The 19,876-nt window shown below is 42.9% G+C and overlaps 2 protein-coding genes across 6 annotated transcripts in view; one reads left to right on the plus strand and one right to left on the minus strand.

The window, feature by feature from the left end:
* LOC127612980 (potassium voltage-gated channel subfamily KQT member 5-like) overlaps nucleotides 1-16,078 on the plus strand; it is a 192,063-nt gene extending 175,985 nt beyond the window's left edge. For 2 of the 5 annotated variants that reach the window (XM_052083850.1, XM_052083848.1), the window contains 5 exons: nucleotides 4,264-4,487; nucleotides 6,273-6,381; nucleotides 6,844-6,975; nucleotides 8,707-8,833; nucleotides 11,045-16,078. In XM_052083850.1, coding sequence (XP_051939810.1) covers nucleotides 4,264-4,487; nucleotides 6,273-6,381; nucleotides 6,844-6,975; nucleotides 8,707-8,833; nucleotides 11,045-12,298 — 1,846 coding nt within the window. In that variant the 3' untranslated portion in view covers nucleotides 12,299-16,078. Of the gene's footprint in view, nucleotides 1-4,263; nucleotides 4,488-6,272; nucleotides 6,382-6,843; nucleotides 6,976-7,848; nucleotides 7,957-8,706; nucleotides 8,834-11,044 lie in introns of all 5 variants that reach the window. The other 3 variants (XM_052083846.1, XM_052083847.1, XM_052083849.1) reach the window with 3 other exon arrangements.
* Nucleotides 16,079-16,995: 917 nt separating this feature from the next.
* LOC127612984 (ras and Rab interactor 2-like) overlaps nucleotides 16,996-19,876 on the minus strand; it is a 53,212-nt gene continuing 50,331 nt past the window's right edge. Inside the window, exon 13 of the mRNA XM_052083853.1 lies at nucleotides 16,996-19,168. The gene's annotated coding sequence lies outside the window, so the exon portion shown is untranslated. The remainder of the gene's footprint in view (nucleotides 19,169-19,876) is intronic.

Consider the following 19,876-nt stretch of genomic DNA (forward strand, 5'->3'; position numbering starts at 1 on the left):
GAACCAGAAGAAAGCAAGCCACTCACAGCTGATTGACATAGCCGGACCGGAGTAATGAAGTCGGGAAGCGGCAACAGTTAGTGGGTAAGCTAGCCGCTAGCCGCAACTCAACGACAACTCAATACTCGATGACAGGTAATGACAGTTCGGCCGATCGAGTGTGGATTGATCATTGTTCACTCGGTGACCATAAAAGCAGGTCGACATAAAATATGTCGGCTATAAAAGATAAAAAATTGACATGAAATGGACTTAAAAATCAAAAAATCACGGGGAGTAGCGGCGTCCAAAATTCGCCAGCGTTCACTCCGGAAGAATGTGGGAGGAAACCGGAGCACCCGGAGAAAACCCACGCAGGCCCGGGGAGAACATGCAAACTCCACACAGGGAGGCCGGAGCTGGAATCGAACCCGGTATCTCTGCACTGTGAAGCCCACGTGCTAACCACTGGACTACCGGGCCGCCCTCATATAAATATATATATATATATATATATATATATATATATATATATATATATATATATATATATGCGCGCCGCCACTGCGCCGCTCAGGCAGTGGCTCACTACGATCGCGCGGGCATCTTAGCGAAAAAATGTTGTCTACCCACAAGCATTGCAATGAAATTGTTAGTTATTTAGTAGAGCTAAACATCTCTTTATTTTCGCGATAAGCAATGAAGATGAACAAAAAGTTGAACCAAGCAATAACACTTTTGTGGGCCGAAGGCCCACCTTACCAACCTTCCGCAGGAACTAGCTGATGAGCCGCCCGGAGGGCGGCGAACCACCACCTTACCAGCCTTCCGCAGGGACTAGCTGATGAGCTGCCCGGAGGGCGGCGAACCAGCTAGTATATATATGAGAGAGAGAGAGAGAGAGAGAGGGGTGTGCAGGGTTCGAATTCAGCTCCGGCCTTCCTGTGTGGTAGAGTTTGCATGTGCTCCTCGTGCCTTTGTGGGCTTTCTCCGGGTACTCCAGTGTCAAGTCAAGTCAATAACAACTTTATTGTCAAATGCGCTGTATGTGTAACATAGAGCAGAGGTGAAATGTCTTCCCTCTCAAACAGGCAACCAGTTCAGGTGGTACCCTACCTACTGTGCAAAGACAGCTAGGATAGGCTCCAGAACGCCAAACATGAGGATAAACGGATTATATATTTTTTTAAAAATGAAAAAATCCTCGTCTCATACCGCCCTCGGGTGGTGTCCGTCCCTCATTCAGCTCGGGTCCTCTACCAGAAGCCAGGAATCTTGAGGGTTGTGCGCAGCATCCTTGCTGTTCCCAGCACTGCACATTTCTGGACTGAGATGTCCGATGTTGTTCCCGGGATCTGTTGCAACCACTCATCTAGTTTGGGGGTCACTGCCCCGAGTGCTCCGACCACCACAGGCACGACTGTCACCTTTACCTTCCAGGCTCTCTCCAGCTCCTCTCTGAGCCCTTGGAATTTCTCGTGTTTCTAGTGTTCCTTCTTCCTGATGTTTCCAGCACTTGGGACCGCTACATCCACTAGAACAGCTTTCCTCTGCCCTTTATCTATGATCACGATATCTGGTTGGTTCGCCATTACCATCTTGTCAGTCTGGATCTGGAAGTCCCACAGGATCTTCGCTCTGTCATTCTCCACCACCTTCGGAGGTGTTTCCCATTTTGACCTTGGGGTTTCCAGTCCATACTCCGCACAGATGCTTCGGTAGACTATGCCAGCCACCTGGTTATGGCGTTCCATGTAGGCTTTCGCTGCCAGCATCTTACACCCTGCAGTTATGTGTTGGATCGTCTCAGGTGCCTCTTTGCACAACCTACACCTTGGGTCTTGTCTGGTGTGGTATATCTGCGCCTCAATTGCTCTGGTGCTCAGGGCCTGCTCCTGAGCAGCCAGGATGAGTGCCTCTGTGCTGTCCTTCAGGTCAGCCCTCTCGAGCCACTGATAGATCGGATTTCTTGAGATCAGGCACTTCAGTTATGGTCAAGTCAAGTCAAGTAGTGCCTGCTTGTTGGGGTCCACCCCCACCTCGCAACGTGACAGGGGTGCACATTCGCATTACAACTTCTGGGCAGCAAAAAGTCGAAATAAAAATGTTGGCACCCGGGTTCCTTTGACGATACACTGGACAGCAGTTTATTACAGAATTGTTGATTGAAACTGTGAGAGGAATTGTTGTGGCCTGCTTACACTATGCCCCTAAAGTGAAGCCTGATTTATTTATTTTTTCCTGCAAGAGATGAACATTTCACTTTTATGTATCAGGGAAGGGCGGCCCGGTAGTCCAGTGGTTAGCACGTTGGATTCACAGTGCAGAGGTACCAGGTTCGATTCCAGCTCCGGCCTACCTGTGTGGAGTTTGCATGTTCTCCCCGGGTCTGCGTGGGTTTTCTCCGGGTGCTCCGGTTTCCTCCCACATTCCAAAAACATGCGTGGCAGGCTGATTGAACACTCTAAATTGTCCCTAGGTGTGAGTGTGAGCGTGAATGGTTGTTCGTCTCTGTGTGCCATGCGATTGGCTGGCAACCGATTCAGGGTGTCCCCCGCCTACTGCCCGGAGACAGCTGGGATCGGCTCCAGCACCCCCCGCGACCCTAGTGAGGATCAAGCGGTTCAGAAGATGGATGGATGGATGGATGGATGTATCAGGGAATTACTTCTCAATCTCATACACATCAGACAACGACATATTTTGTTTGACTCAACCCATTTTCCACTGAGCAAAAGTATTGGAACAAGAAATTGATCGATGTTTTTGTTGTTGTTGGGGTTTTTCTGGGAGCGGGGGGGTTGCCCAGGTGTGTCCCATTGCATTGAATATTCTTCATCAAGCTTCATTGATGCAACAAATGGTAACAGCATCAAATTGGACTGTCACTGGTTAACTACATGCAACCAAATTGATTAGGAGATGATCATACGTCAAGTTGATGATCCAAAATAAACTGCCAAAACAACAAAGGAGTTCACTGAGGGCAAGAAGTAGAAGCTTTTGAGATTGCCCATTATAATCTTCAGATTTAAATACTGATGGTTTTTTCTTGTTAAAGAAGAAAATAAAATAACTCCCAAAATCACAACTGAAAGAGGCTGTGGTTGAAAGTTTGGAAAAACCTCACAAAATGCTAAAAATGGTGATGTTGAGTTGTGTGTCCAAAATTCACATTTAAATACACAATTCCCAATTCCAATGAAGTTGGACCATTGTCTAAAATGTAAATAAAAACAGAATATAATAGTCCTTTTCAACATATATGCATATCTTATATATTCAATTGAATATTCTGCAATGACAAGCAATTTCATGTTCAAACAGATAAAACATTTGTAATTTTTTTCAAATATTGACTCATTTTGACTTTGATGCCTGCAACACGTTTTAAAAAAAGCTGGGGCAGGGAGATGTTGACAACTGTGTTCCTTTCCCTTAAACATAGAGGTGGACGATACGACGATATAAAATTATTTAAAGACTTGAACATGTTGACGATCTCATAAAGCCGAAAGATTTAAATTGTCTTTCAGGCACATTCTATCCAGTTTAGCTCTATCAGGGCTCAGAGCTGCTGACACGCACCCACCCAGTCAATCACAGCATGCACAGTGCACAGTGCAGTGGATGTCCTGCCTCCATATTTGTTTGGAGTGCGGAAAGCCATTTCCCAAACCGAAACTGAGTTACTCCTGGGAAAAAAAAACAAAAAACCTCCACCTGCATCGTGTGGACTTGTTTTGGCTTTTCCCTTTTACTCCATTGACACCCTATCGTGACACTGACTTGTCCTCCCCCACCCCCCAAAAAATTGGGTAATTTTCCAAATCAGTGTTTTGTTTTTTGTGCCCCTTGTCCCAGCTTTTTTTCATCATCTACAACATATTTCAGTGGGGTCTTTTGTTGTGGTCAGCCTAAGGCACATCTGTGCAATAATCATGCTGTCTTATCAAAAAGCATCAAATCCGAAAAATCTGTCAGTGGGCACGAACAGATTTAGGAAGATTTATGGTCTTTTGTGTATTTACACATGCCCACACACACACGCATCCATGTTTCAGTGGTGCATGCTGGTCTTTGCCATTGTAGCTCTTCACCTAAACATTATTACCTTGTCACTGATTATGAATGACGATGTACAACAATGGATCAAACAAGCACTGACATTATCTTTTTAAATATTTTCCCTAAAACAGTTAATAGAACTTTTTGTATCGTTGTTTTCAGACTTGTGCTGCTCTGTTTCACCAGTCATTCTTTGTTTTTTTTTTCATTTTGCAGCCAGAAACTCAGCTTCAAGGAGCGGGTGAGGATGGCTAGCCCAAGAGGTCAGAGCATCAAGAACAGGCAGACATCCTCAGTGAATGACCGTCGTTCTCCAGTGGCAGAGGCTGGTACCGAAGGCATTAGCCCTGCCAAGGTACAGAAGAGCTGGAGTTTCAATGATCGCACGCGCTTCAGACCATCACTGCGCCTTAAAAGCCAGTCGCGATCCACCACTGATGGTGAGTGACTATTGCTGCCACTGTTCTTATACACATCACATTCTTGACATATTTTCACTCAAAGGTTCAAACAATGTGTTTGTGTGGAAAAACCATTGCAGGAGCTTCAGATTTTGCTTCAATGGGCCAATCCAGCACTTTGGTCTAATCATTAGACCAAGAGGAGACATTAAACTCTAATGTCTCTTGTTTTCAAAACAGTGAGGACAAACATTTTCAACCTGTGAACCAGTGTAATTATAGTAAATATGTCCTTTGTTGTGATTTTTTTCAATTGATATCATGCATGATCTTTCAGGGTTAATTTTAAATGGACCGTATTTATGCGCCCTCATATTGAATACTCATTTGCAGTTAGAAAAATATATTTTACAGCTGTGGAAGGAGCCAGAAGAGAGAGAGAGAGAGAGAGAGAGAGAGAGAGAGAGAGAGAGAGAGAGAGAGAGAGAGAACCTCAAGGATGAAAAAAACAACAACACAGGAGCGGGGCATGCGGCTGTGTACATTACATTTAGTTTCATTTGAGCCAAGAGTTCATGTGCAATACATAGAGCCATCTCAGCCGTGCGACCCTAAACTCATCTGTGAATTTATCTTGTGTGACAGTCTGAGAAAAATATGTAACTATAGCTGCGTTGGGCATTGTTTGTCGTGGGAAAAAAATTAAGCATCTAATGGACGTTTTAACATAGATAATAGCCCATCTAATAATGTGAAAACCAACTACAATTAGTCCGAAGGGGCTAATGTATGCACAAATTAGTTTTATTGGCCGTAGAAGCGACATGGAATGTCACCTCTCTTGCAGGGAAGGAGCCTGAGCTCGTGTGCGAGTCAGACAAGTTCCGACTGGACTTTCCTCCACACACAGCCTGGGTTTTGGTACCAGTTCTCTCTCGAGGGGTTGGGCTCTCTTCCACTCTGGAGTTGCCCACGGCGAGAGGCGCAGAGCAGGTGTGGGCATACTCATTGCCCACCAGCTCAGTGCCTGCACATTGGGGTTCACACCGGTGGACGGGAGGGAAGCCTCCCGCCGCCGACTGTTGTTTGTGCCTGTGCACAAGCACAGAGTACTCACTCTTTTTGGAGTTCTTGGTGAGTGTGCTGGAGAGTACTCTCCTTGGGGACTCCATCGTTCAGCTCGGGAACTTCAATGCTCAGGTGGGCAATGACAGTAAAACCTTGGAGGGTGTCAGGCATGACATCTTACCCCAAGTGGAGGAGTTGAAGTGTCTTGGGGTCTTCACGAGTGACGGTTAGGATGGAGTGGGAGATCGACAGGCGGATCAGTGCAGCTTTTGTTCTGATGCAAAGTTTCTTTCGGCCATGACCGAAAGAACAAGATCCCGGATACAAGCAGATGAAATGAGGTTGCTCCGCAGGGGTCCGGGCTCTCCCTGAGAGATAAATTGAGAAGCTCGGTCATCTGGGAAGGGATCACAGTTGATCCTCTTCTCCACATTGAGAGGAGCCAGATGAGGTGGCTTGCTCATCTGATTAGGATGCCAACTGGACACCTCCCTATTCCGGGCATATCCCACCGGCAGGACGACCCCGGGACACGCAGGACAGACTATGTCTCTCAGCTGGCCTAGGAACACCTTGGGATCCCTTGGGAAGTGCTAGAAGAAGTTACTGGGGAGAGGGAAGTCTGGGCTTCCCTGCAAAAGCTGTTGCCCCAGCGAGCTGACCATGGATAAGTGGGAGAAAATGGATGGATGGATATTGATGAATCAAATGAACATGTAAATGTTTGTCTTTTTCTTTGCCCCCTTTCCAAAACAGCAGACTCTAACATGGCAGCAGACGATGGTTTTGATGAGAAAGGCTGTCACTGTGAGATCTCAGTGGAGGACTTGCTGCCTTCAGTCAAGTCTGCCATTAGAGCAATTAGGTAAGCAAAATATATCAATATCCACCCTCGCCCCCCCCCCCCCCCCAAAAATCATGTTGTTTAATGAACTGGTCCAAGTTTCTTTGTAGCTTTCTTCATACAAATAAATCTTGGTCGTGGCCGATTGCTCCAGTTAAATTTTTAAAATCTTAAAATAATAAGTTAAATGGTACTCTCTGAATATTCCGAAAAAAATCCTCAATATTACAACAGTAATTCTGACTGATCGCAAGCCTGATGATGTTTGTTGCTTTCTTCATTCAGTTTTGTGTCCTTTGTTTAAAGTAGCGTTCAGCTGAGATGCGGAGGTTCCAGTTGCCTATAGAACTAAAATGTAAAAAAAAATAAAATTGAAATGTTTTTCCCTGATCGCTGATCGATCCTAAAAACCCTTCAGTTTAATTTTGACAAAATCAGAACTCTCTCTTGTGGTTGACCGTGAGACACCTCCTCTTCCCTCAGAATAATGAAGTTCCATGTTGCAAAGAAGAAGTTTAAGGAGACCCTGCGTCCTTATGATGTGAAGGATGTGATTGAGCAGTACTCTGCAGGGCATTTGGACATGTTGTGCCGCATTAAGAGCCTACAAACTCGGTAGGACCGTCAATATATTCCATGTTCAGTCAATTCTGCATGATTGGCCAAATATTTATTTCTCTATTCCATTTAAAAAGATATATACATTGGACAGCCACAACATTATGACAGCCAGTGTAACGATATCCAATGCAAAAACTGTATACATGCTTCGCGAATGCAAAGTTAATCATATTCGGTTTTGATTTCAAAGGGAGTCATTTGAAATTTTCATTTTTCTACTTATAGTTTGCAGTGGCATAGATCGTGTGCAGAGTTTGAAAGCTGCTCCTGATGTTTTGGTTGCCTCAGCTACCTGAAAGTGTCAAAAATAGTGAGAACAGCTCTCAGTATGAGGTAGAGAAGTTCTACAGCACTGCAAATCAAATAAAGAGGAAAATAAATCTCTGGAGGTTGATCAAAATCGACCATTATTATATGGCAAAGGCAGAATATTTGAACTCTTGTATTGGATATCATTATTTGTGCAAAAGGTCAAACGTTGAGGCTGGCTAGTGTACACTTGTGCTAATTAGTTGACATACCCAGGCAGAATTTGTAACTTCAAAATACCGTTCAAAAAAAAGTGATCAAGCAAAATATATTTATTTCATTTTTAAAGATCTTCTAAAACTATTATGGCATTTCCAAATTACACAATTATTGAGGAAAACAGCAGCAACAAGAAAATGAGATGATCCCCACTGAGTCATCAGTCAAAAAAAAAAGGCAGTTTCACAATTTCTGCCGGTGTATTCATCACATGAGCACAACTGTATATACATATCTATATCTATATGTGAGTATTTGTATGCGTACGCATGCTTGCATCTGCATCTGCACTTCATGCACGTGCGTTTGTGTATGTGTGTTCATTTTGCTTCCTCACAGACTGGACATGATTGTAGGCCCACAGCCCCAAAGCAGCCGTGCCAAGACTTTTTCCTCCCCCTTCCTGCCTCTCTATTACAGCCAGGGCAGAAAGAACTCCACCCAAGGGTCAGAGTGCCCAAACACATCAAATGGGTTTTTCGTTTCTTTTCCATTCTGTTCATTCACGATACAACGCATGCTCAGAAAGATTCACGCAAAATATATAAAGAATTGAGCGCAGCCTTTGCTCTCACATCCAAATGCATTACTCTTTGCTTCCATCTGTCTACTGTTCAGCGGATGAAATTCCCATCCTGTAGTCATACCCCGTCTTGATGAGCTTTCTTTTAGCGCTTGGGATGAATCAAGTTGTGGTGCTTTTGATTTGATTGTTTTGTTTTGTTGTATTCATACATCAACAAAATAAGCCACCAACTGGTCAAATGATCAGATACCGCAAATTCAGATAAACACGTACATACACAAACACGCACACACACACACAGACCATGCCTTGTGGGGAGAAGGGTGGGGCAATGTAGGCTACAAAAGTGTTCTTCAGTGCAGACTTCGCTCAGGGCCCGTCTCCATGAAAACATGGCCATATATATATATATATATATATATATATATATATATATATATTGCCCTGCGATTGGCTGGCAACCGATTCAGGGTGTCCCCCGCCTACTGCCCGAAGACAGCTGGGATAGGCTCCAGCACCCCCCGCGACCCTAGTGAGGATCAAGCGGCTCGGAAGATGAATGAATGAATGAATATATATATATATATATATATATATATATATATATATATGAGTCCACTACAATGTATTACAATGATAAATGTGTTGTGGTGTGCCATTGTGATATTTAGGGTGGACCAAATCCTTGGGAAGGGACAGATTCCCCTGGATAAGAAGATTCGTGAAAAGTTGCTGTCTGATGGAGATTTACTGGAGGACATGAGCATGTTGGGGCGCGTTTGTAAAGTGGAGCGCCAGGTACTTGTTTTCATCTTTTTATTACGCTTTAATTGATTGTAAATGTAATGATAAACACAGGTGGGCATTTTGTCAGGACTAACGAAAGGTCCGTTGACTGATCCAATTTTGCTGACAATTGACAAATGATGGGAAACTTTGAAAATGATGGACTGGGCACTGGAGTTTTATCAGTGTAATTGTCACGAACCGGTTCGAGGACCGATGGAAATCTCTGGCCGTCACCGACAGACGCCTGTTTTGCTGACGATTGACAGAACCACCGCATGTCTCGTAGGTTTCTTCGTGGAGGGTGACGGACGAACTGATTAACTGACTAACTGACAGACCGGCAGACAAGTTTGGTCCGGCTTGAAAAAAACTGACCGATGATGATGGACAGGTTCCCAGTCTGCCGACGAATGACGAACAGACAACATTTTGCAAAATACCCACCTCTGATCATAAATAATGTGTCAGGTTCATCAGAAGCCTTTTATAAATTTTATATATATAGCGTTTGATGTGAATGTACAACTGTATTCAAATGTCCTATACATTCAAATAATACCAATATGCAAATGCGGAGTACAGCCCAACTTTGGGGTTTTGACGTTCCATCAAAAGAAACATAGCTTTTAAGAGTGAAGGATTCTTTATCGTGCCGTCACCGATGGTGTAGTGCAGGGGTGTCCAAAGTCGGTCCTCAAGGGCCGCTGACCTCCCTGTTTTCCAGCTCTCCCAAGAGCAACACACCTGATTCAAAGTTCTAATGATGCTTCAGAGCTGGCTGATGAGCTGATCATCTGAATCAGGTGTGTTGCAGCCGGGAGAGCTGGAAAACAGGCAGGACAGTGGCCCTCCATGCCCGGAGCTGGACATGCCTGGTGTAGTGGTACGTTCGCCTGACTTGTGTGCGGGTAGCGTGGGATTGGTTCCCACCTGTAACTGACTTGCGACCAGTTCAGGGTGTAGTCCACCTTCCACCTGAAGTCATCTGGGATAGGCTCCAGCAGCCCTTGTAAGGTTAAGCGGTGTTGAAAATGGATGGATGGGTGGGCTTCTCTTTAGACGCACGGACGACGCTGCGGCAATGCCGTACGCAATCTATCTTTGTACTCACATGCAACCCGCATGCGTTGTTTTGAAAAACTTTCCGCTGCGTTTTATGTCCATTTCCGGTCACCATTTTTACTTTGCGGAACAAGGAACAAAGCTACAATAATGGAGACGATGTAACATTGCCTGCTAGAGCAAAGGGACCGAGATGACTAGATAATGCATCTATTTGTATTACGCAATCGATCAAGGAGGCGGCGCCGTAGGCAGTATCTGCGTGTATAGGCTTCTGTACAAACACACATGGCACCTACGTCGCCCCCATTTAGCTTGCTTCGCAGCAGCACCAACAAGCTGCGTGGTGCGGCAGAGACCTTGTGTATTTAGGAACCGAGGCAGGGAAAGCTGAGTACAATGTCATCACAGCACGTGACTAAACGGATCAATCAGGAGAGATGTGTGCGGCATTCTACGTGCAGCAACAATTTATATCGTTTGTGCAACATGTGTTGGAGAGAGAACACAGACAAGGCTGCACGACACAATGTGTCGGCAAGGTGATGCAATGCGGCCATTGTTTCATACGCGAAAAGGCCTTAAGGCTATCACGCAATTTGATGAATTTTGGAGGCTCAGTCAGCTCATTGTTAAGTTGAAATTGTGCCATCCTTTAGTTCAGGGGTGTCAAACTCATTTTTTGTTCCTGGCCACTTCAGAGTTCCGGCTTCCCTCAGAGGGCCGATGCAAAATCTCAACGTTATTTATTACCCAAGACAATTTGACATTTCGATACAGATTTCAACAAGGATCATGAAAGTTGACACACATGATTTGCTCCCACAGGCCACATAAAATCACGTGGCGGGCATTGACTTTGTCACCTGTGTTTTAGTTGATAGTTCCGCACTATTGTACAACCAACACCTAAGATTTCTAACCTTGTACGGATTGACTCCTATGTTATATTTCCTGCATCTTGTGGACCGCATACAAGGCAACAATGTAGATACGTGATGAATATTTAACAAGAGTGTGAATGTAATCAGACAATTGTAAATACAGATGGATTTCTGACACAATGCCAACCTAATTCAACTGTATATAATTGCATAAAAACCTCAGAGGATTTAAAATTCTTGTTGCTGTTTTTTTTACTATTTTCTCGCATCACAGGTCCAGTCAATCGAGTCAAAGCTCGACTCATTGCTTGACATCTATCGGCAGGTTCTGCGGAAGGGCTCATCCACAGCTCTCACGCTTTCATCTTTGCCACTGTTTGAGCTGGAACAGACTTCTGACTACCAGTCCTCTGTCTTCAGCAAGGATCTGTCCTTCCCCAGCCAGGTGAGCAGTGGCACAGTGCCTCACCCTGGCGGCTGCGTCACACGCTCCTCAACCAATCCCCACCTGTCCCAGGGTGGACTCCATCTCATCCTGGCGCCCCCGAATGATCTCGACCTTCATACCTCCAGCGCTACAACTCCCTCAGGCCCTGCTTCCTCATCTTTCAGCCCGTCATCAGTGCTGCATCACCACCATCTTCCCCACCACCACCATCGTCAACCCCAACATCACACACAAGATCAGTCTACTACACCTGAAAGTGGCAACGATGAAACATTAGGGACCTCTCCTCCCATCCTCACACCAAACAGTATCTGCAGCGTTGGGGGTGGAGGAGCAGCAGATGAGAGATTTTGTCTTCTGGCAAGGCTCCCACCACCACCTCCTCCAAACAGAAATGTAGGTCTTAGCAACTTGATGAGATCAACCTCCAATGAAAATTCACCTGAAAGTGAAGATTTCTGTGAAAGTCTAGAATTACAAATCAAAGACGGCAGCATCGGGGAGGAAGTCGGTCCAGATTTGAGGCCCAGCACACTGGGAAAGCATCAACGGGGTAACGCCACCAACAAGGGCAGACTAAATGCCAAGGAGGAGGGTTCATGGAGGAGACATATGAGTCTTGAGCTGGAACCCCTGGTTCCACCAACCATAAGCTGCTGCTCAGGTCCTAGCCAGGTAGATCGCAGTCTGGGAAAGTCTTTCTCAGTGCAGGACTTGATGCAGACAGCCCAAGGCAAAATGCAAGGCACCCGCTGCAACATTTCATCACCAGGATTCAGTCGAAACTCTTCCACTGACTTCCAAAGAAGCTGCCAAGACCGAGGTGCAGGGGCAACTGACAAATGTTGGGGGGAAGGTGACCTTTTTATCAATGACAGGGAAGTGGACATGCAGGGATTTGATTTCCTGTCACATGGGACAGTCGAGACTCCCTCATATTCCTCAGAACTCTTGAGAACAGAGTCTGTGGCAAAAGGGGCATTCCGCGGGTCCAACCATAGCCTGGTCGCTGCTCATTCATCCTCACCCACTGCTAGCAGCACTGAATTACTGAAAATGCAGCGTGTTCGATTAAAATAGTGCGTGTTCAGAGGGCATGGAAATCTCACGCAATAGAAGGATAGCTTTTTGTCATTTTTTTGTGTGAACGTGGAATAAAGTGGTGTCCTTTTTTTATTTTGTTGATCTAAGTTTATAACAATCACAATATTTTCATACTGGTTATGAATCTTACCAATACTGTTTTAATGTTTCATTGCATGAAGTAGCCACTTGTCATTCTAAACTTGAGACTTTGAAGATATTTGGTTGAAGTATTCATTGAGTGTTAAAGAGATGGGCAAGAATGTTTACAGTACATTCCAAAAATGTAAGTCTGGACTCTGACTGTGGCCAAGTTCTCTCTCTCTCTCTCTCTCATATACTGTATATAAAATCATATTCCCATCGCAATTGTAACCCTTTTTGTTGGTGGTGGAGCTCAAAGAGACGTGACTATTTGACTCACTTAGCTTACTTCCACCATCATAAACACACAACACGTGTAGGTCAGCTCCACAAGGCCTTATCGGCGCACTCGGCTGTAATGCAAATAAACCGGCGTACAATTTACATGTAATACAAAATATAAAATGAAAAGAATACAATGAAAATGTGCCTGCACAAACATACAACGTGCACTGATTAGCCCCAAAAGGCCATTTCAGCTCATTCAGAAATAAATTGTTACGTTAGCATTTTTTGGCTGAGTAACTACTAGCAAGTGCATGGCGCTACCCAACTCATCACGAACTGGCAGCACCTGCGGCACACCCAGCTATTTATAGCCATTACGTTAAGACAAGTGGAATCAGTCCACTTCCAAATTCACCCTGCTGCTACACAATACGCGATGCCCCACCCCCATCCATGACAAGAAAAAGTGAATTGTGCTGTTGTTTAACTTTATATTCTTGACATAACGTCCAATGGTAACATGTGCCATAAAAATGTTTAATATTGAATTATTGCATTAATTGGACTTGTAAATCTCCTCTTCCTCTTGCATGAAACAGAAGTGGGTCCATTTTTGAATGCCAAGAGATTCTTTTCTCTAAAGTATAGGACATGATTGCATGAAAAGCTACCTTATTGAAGACCATCTCGAAAACCAGAATGTGTGCGTGTGTGTGTGTGTGTGTGTTAGGAAGGGCGAAAACTCGGGTCATTTTGTTAAGTATTGATGTTGATTTCTGCTCATATTTTTTAAATTTGGGCCTTGGCTTCTATATCCGACGTGTTTTGTGAGAAAAAAAAGCTAATTAATATGACAAATGTATGTAAAATGTGACTGCTAAATGTAAAATGCCAGCTCTGACATCAAGACAAAATGTGCTGTACATATGCAGGTGCCTTGCTTTTGTGGAACATTTTCTACAAATTTGGGATTCCCCACCCCCCCATTCCCCCCCAAAAATCATGAAGTTCCTTAACTGTTGTAGATTTTGAATTTTCTTTCCAACTAGATATTTTCTTTCGCCCATTGATTATTTTGTTACTGGCTATAAAGCATCCCTGGGCCTTAATCGTGTTTTGTCTTTTGATTTTTTAAAATGATGTACATGTATTCTCACAAAAGAAATAATGTTCAATTTATACCGACTGCAATGTCATGAAAATACAAACCCAATTCCAATGATGTTGGCAAGTTGTGTTAAACATAAAAACAGAATGAATTGCAAATTCTATTCAATCTATATTGGATTGAATATACTACAAAGACAAGATATCAGGGATGGCAATGGCTCGTGATGAAAAAATTGGAAAGGGGTGTGGCATGGACGGGGCGATCAATCACAACAATTAAGACATCATACACGTCCAATCGCAGGGCTGTTTACAATCAGAAGATGGAAAGACTGATCGGGAGAGCTCGTGAAAACTCGACGATAAGGACCCCCGATAAAATATTGTCAACGGATTTAGACGATTCACAAAAATGATCAATTTAAGAAATAAAACGTCGGATTTCCGCATATCCGCGGAAAATTGCCATCCCTGAGATATTTAATGTTCAAAGTGATAAACTGTTTTGTTATCAACTACCGTATTTTCACGACTATTCGACGCACCGTACGGTTGGGCGCAGTCTCATTAATGGGTGACATTTCTGTATTTTACACATACACAGGACGCACTGTACTAATGGGCGCAGTTTTACAGTGGTAAAACATACGCTTAAATATACGGCATGCATGCATGCTAACACGTTCGCTAACACGTTCGCTTGAAGCATACACTGAAGCTCAAAGCTAAAACACGTTTTTAAAAAGGCAACGAAAGCAGAACTGAGTTCGGTTGTATTTTATTTACAAGGTACTCACGTTTTTTGCTCAATCATTACTCAGAAAGCCATCAAAGGCGTCATCTTCTGTGTCCGAATTGAACAATTGTGCAAGTATCGGTAATCCATCCAAGCCGCCGGGTTCCCTCTCGTTGTCAGAGTCACTCTTGTCGTCATGTGGCTCATTATGAGGCGTCCTGTCCATTTTGGAGAAAATGTTTGACTTTTAATGGCGCCTTATAGTCGTGAAAATATGGTAATCATTAACTTCGAATTCTCTGGCAGCAACACATTCCAAAAAAGTTGCTACGGGTGCCCAAAAAGATGGAGACAGTTGAGGAATGCTCATCAAACACCTGTTTGAAAGATCCCACTTGTGATCGGGCTCACTGGAACAGGTGGGCGCCATATTTGGTGGAGCTTCCCGAATTGCTCAGTCAATCACAAGCAAAAATGAGCCGTCAACAACTGTGTGAAAAAATTGTTGAAGAGTTTAAGGACAATCTTCCTCAATTTAAAATATCAAGTATATGAGGGATTTCATCATCAATCATTAAAATAACATCAACAAATAATATTAAAAGATTAGGAGAATGTAGAGAAATCAATCACTCCGTCTCAGCGGCAAGGCCGACAACCTATATTGAATGCCCGTGACCTTTGATCCCACAGGCAGGAACTGCATCAATAAAACGACATCAACGTGAAAGGATATCACCACATGGGCTCAGGAATTATTTCAGAAAACCATTGTCAGTAAATAGTTTGGCTCAAGCTCTTCTAAAATGGACTACTGCAAAGTGTTCTGTGGTTTGACGTGTCTGTATTTCAAAACTGTGTACATCGTGTCCTTCAGGCCAAAGAGGAAAAGAACCAACCGGACTGCTAGGGGCGCAGAGTGCAAAAGCCAATATCTGTAATGGTATGGGGCAACTTACACCACATGCCTCTGTGAAGGCACCATTCATGCTGAAAGGTACATACACATTTTGGAGAAAAATTCATCTAAGCAAAGTCTTTTTCATGGACACAGCTGCTCATTTCATCAAGACAACATTCTGCATGTTCCAACAGCGTGGCTTCATAGTAAAAGAGGGTGGGTACGAGAATGCCCTGCCTGCACTTCCGAACTGTCTCCCATTGAACACATGTGGCGCATTATGAAACAGCTGGAGCTGTACAAATAGCAAGAATGGGAAAGAATTCCACTTCCAAAAGCTTCAACAATTAGAGTTCTCAGGTCCCAAATGTTGATTGAATGATGTTAAAAGAAAAGGTGATGGACCACAGTGACCCCGTTCCAGCTGTTTTGTAACATGTTGCAGACATAAAATTTTCAGTTAATGATTGTTTACTAAAAACAGTAACGTTTATCAGCCTGAACATTAAATACATCTTTGAAGTGGTATTCATTTGAATATTGGTTGAACATGATTTGCAAACCATTTTATTCAGTTTTTATTTATGTTTAACAAAATGTCTTGGAATCGGGTTTGTACTGGAAAACCTTTCCTCTCTTAAATAAAGACCATCTATCTCGGTTTGTTTTTGCGTGTTGCAATCGTTTACTTGATTGTGTTGTTCATGTGTGCCAAATAAGACTTGAGGCTTTATTACGACCAAATGATGAATCCCACATTACCAAACGGATTTCAGGTGCAAGAATTTAAAAGTACCATTCATCAGCGCTTCTTGGAAACAAATTAAATCATATGATGGCTCTTCCTTCAGCTATTGCCTTACCGTGGTTGAGTAGTTTTTGTGTTCCAAGGATCCTAGGAGCTAAGTTGTCGAGGGATTTAGGCCCCTGGTAGGTTCAGGGAAAATAGGTCCTTGCTCAAAGACCACACAAAGCATGGCACTGAGCCATCTATGGACAATAAAATACTTGGATCTTCTTCCCTCGCCCAGTTGTCGGGCACAGTCCAGAGAGGCAGGCTGTACAGATTTCTCCGAGTATCAAGAGAATTGATTCTAAAGGGAGCATCTGGTTTGGTTTGGTTTGTTTATTGAACATAAAACATTACCGATTTGTTTTACTGTTAATTGTGCATGTTAAACTGCTCCATGTACAGCACTTTGTATGCAGCGATGGCTGTTTGAAAGTGTTCTATAAATACTGTTGACTTGACTAGATATGGAAATAGGAACACACAGGACATCATCAAGAGGCACATATTCTTGTGTTCAGGTTTTACACAAAACATGACTGAAGATCTCTAGTTCACGTGAAAGGCAAGGATTATCCGCTGTAGTGAGATCTTGCTGTTTTATGATCTAGTGACTGGATGACCAGGAGACAGTGGACCGAAGATGTACACTTATATGTTGTAACGAAAAAGTTCAAATGAGGTTCTTTTTTAAACCTTATTAAATATTGAATATTAAATATTCAACCATGAATACTTGAAGCTTGGCTTGAGCATGGACATGACAAAATACTGTCAGAAGCAGGTTGGACACATCTGAAGAAAACAAAGCTTTATTTGAAAAACAGCCACCTTGATACTGACTGGCAGGCAATGGGAAAACACTCAACAAAGGAGCCATTAACTAAAATGAGGGGGGGAAATGACTGGTTAGTGACAAAGGGGCATAATATCCCGTGTGTTTATGGTGGAAAAGACACAGCTGTGCACTTTGGCTGTTCAGCTACACCCATCCACTTGTCACATATGCAAGCGCCATTCCTCTTGCACATGCTAGAGGCTATAGTTAAGTCCAGTGCACCGTGAGGGTAAAACACATTGCACGTTATGGCTGACTCAAGCCAATGTGCTGAGTGTACGGGTGGGTACACATTGACCATGTACTCTCACTGCTGCCAAACGGTGTACTTACTGCATTAATGCTGACGGCCATGTCTATATTATGACATAATTTTAACTGGTGTAAAAGGATCAGTGCGAGTTTGAATCACCAAAACTTGGAAAAACTCAAAGACCAACTTTCATTTACACAATGCCCCATTACTTATGCATCTAATTTCTTCTGCCACTCATATTGTATCACAGCTGACTTTAGGTAAGAGGTGAAGTAAACCTCAAAAATATTAAATTTCATATAAGTGTAATATTTACATTTACTCATGACGTGATATTTTTACAATCCACTTTTGAGAACAATTGGCGTCTCATTGCGATGCTTACTACTGCAAAATACCGTATTTTTCGCACTATAAGGCGCTTCGGAGTATACGGCACACCTTCAATTGAGGGCCGATTTTCATATATATAGGGCGCACCGGATTATAAGGTGCATAGAAGCAACTGTAGTGCCTGCAGTTGCGTTATGCATCCACAAGATGGAGCCACGCTAAGGGGAAGATAATACAGCTTGATTTAAAAATTCGGAATATTGATCCATATGTAAGGCATATCAGATTATGAGGTGCACTGTCGGCTTTTGAGAAAATTGAATGTTTTTAGGTGTGCTTTATAGTGCGGAAAATACGGTACTTCTTTGCAGTGACCTTTCCTCGCATTCCATGAGATTTTATTTTACCCCTGTGACCACTGTGCTGACAACAGCACTGCATAAATGTTTTGTCATGTTGAAATGTATTGTGACATCTTGTCATATTCTTTTGTTTGGAGCAAACTTTATGGCAGTACACAAATGCATCGAATAAGAAAAAAAATTAAAAATAATAAAAGAAAGTCCTGTATCAAGTCCACGGCAGCACCAATCTTCGCTACCATGGAGATAATAATATATAAAAAGGATCATTTGACTTTAAAACGTGTGATATTGCATACAAGTCACAATTGACCAGCAATCGCTAAGAAACAGGAGTGAAACATTAATAGTAACAATATCTGATGTGGTTTTACATAGTTCATGTTCATTGAAGACAGGTCATCACTTGGTGATCCGAATGCTTGCAGTAGCAGACACTATTTCGATTTCCTTTTGAAGGCAGAATGGAATTACAGCAGATAATGGATAAGTTAAATACATAAAAGGCTTTTATCATATGTCATCGCTGCTTTTTCTGACAGCCTGCATATCTAAATATTTACAATCAAACAAAAAACAACTTTCTTCGGAATCTCAAACCCCCAAATTTCCCCTTCCACGTACAGTATCTTTGCTAACATGAGGCCATGAACAAAATGTTGTCATATGTTGTCATAATACATGTTTAAGGGCCCATTATGACTCATACCACATTCCCGAAGTCCAACGTCCCACATGGCAGAACCATTAAAACGCATCATCAGTCAATCTTGTTTAAGTACGAGAACGCTCGTTGAATATCAGTGACTGGTTGCATATAAGTAACGGCCATTTGGGGAAATATTCCCTCATTGTTCAACTCGAATATCAATAATGGAGGCCGGTATACAAAGGTTTAGATGAGGCACCTTTCTGTAGACAAAATTGAAGGTCTTTGCACGGGGTCGGCTGTGAAGCTCAGCTTTGATTTGCTGAGGGTGCGTGTCGGGCGCCAGTTGCTGGCAGGTGTCTTCGGTGACCAGAAAGAGAGCGTAGCACTCAGGCTCTGAAAGCTTGAATTTGGAAGCACAAAGTGAGCAGACTTCTTCTGTCGTGGTGTATGAATGGACGAGTAAGGTTTTGGCTGTGCAGCCTGTATCCACATCTTGCAGGGCTAAACGTAGATAATTCTTAAGGAGAAGAGCGAAAATGTGGTCTTAGGACTCTGAACAGGAAATTCAAACAAGCATGCGAAAAAGCATACATTCTGGGCATGCACATTTTTCATTGTTCACATATAACGTAAATGAAAACAAATTCCGATCTGAAATGGCATGTGCTCTAATCGTGACAACTTCAAATACTGTATACTGAATCGACATGAGTTGGCAACACCTTTATGAATCTTTGAATAAAACGTTTGGGTTCCAGGCGTAGTCTTCTCCAGACTTTCAAATTTGCATCATTCTTTGTTTTTACTGACAGTAAGTGATAACATTTCACAGAAGGCACACAAATTATTAAATTATTAATGATATTCTGAAGATACAGGGGAAGTAATTTCAAATACATGAGGCAAGATACCCTTTTTTTTACTGTGACTGAAAAAGTATTTGCAGCTTCGCTGATTTCAGATTTTTTTTTTGTCAGTGTATTTTTCAACCGATGCAAATGGAAAATGCAGTGCTTAAATGAATATACCGGTATTTATGAACAAGGAAAAAAAATTGCAGACCCATCTGGTCTTATGTAGAAAAGTCATTAGCTCGCTGAACCTAATAGCTGGCTTCTTCGCGTTGCTATGGAGAAATATTGTCGCATTATTCTTGGCAGAATTGTTCGCGCCAATTAAAGGTCACACTATGGGACCTCAACTGTATTTGTTTTTTTGCGTTAAA

The sequence above is a fragment of the Hippocampus zosterae genome, chromosome 13, assembly GCF_025434085.1.
Source record: "Hippocampus zosterae strain Florida chromosome 13, ASM2543408v3, whole genome shotgun sequence".
NCBI classification, from domain to species: domain Eukaryota; kingdom Metazoa; phylum Chordata; class Actinopteri; order Syngnathiformes; family Syngnathidae; genus Hippocampus; species Hippocampus zosterae.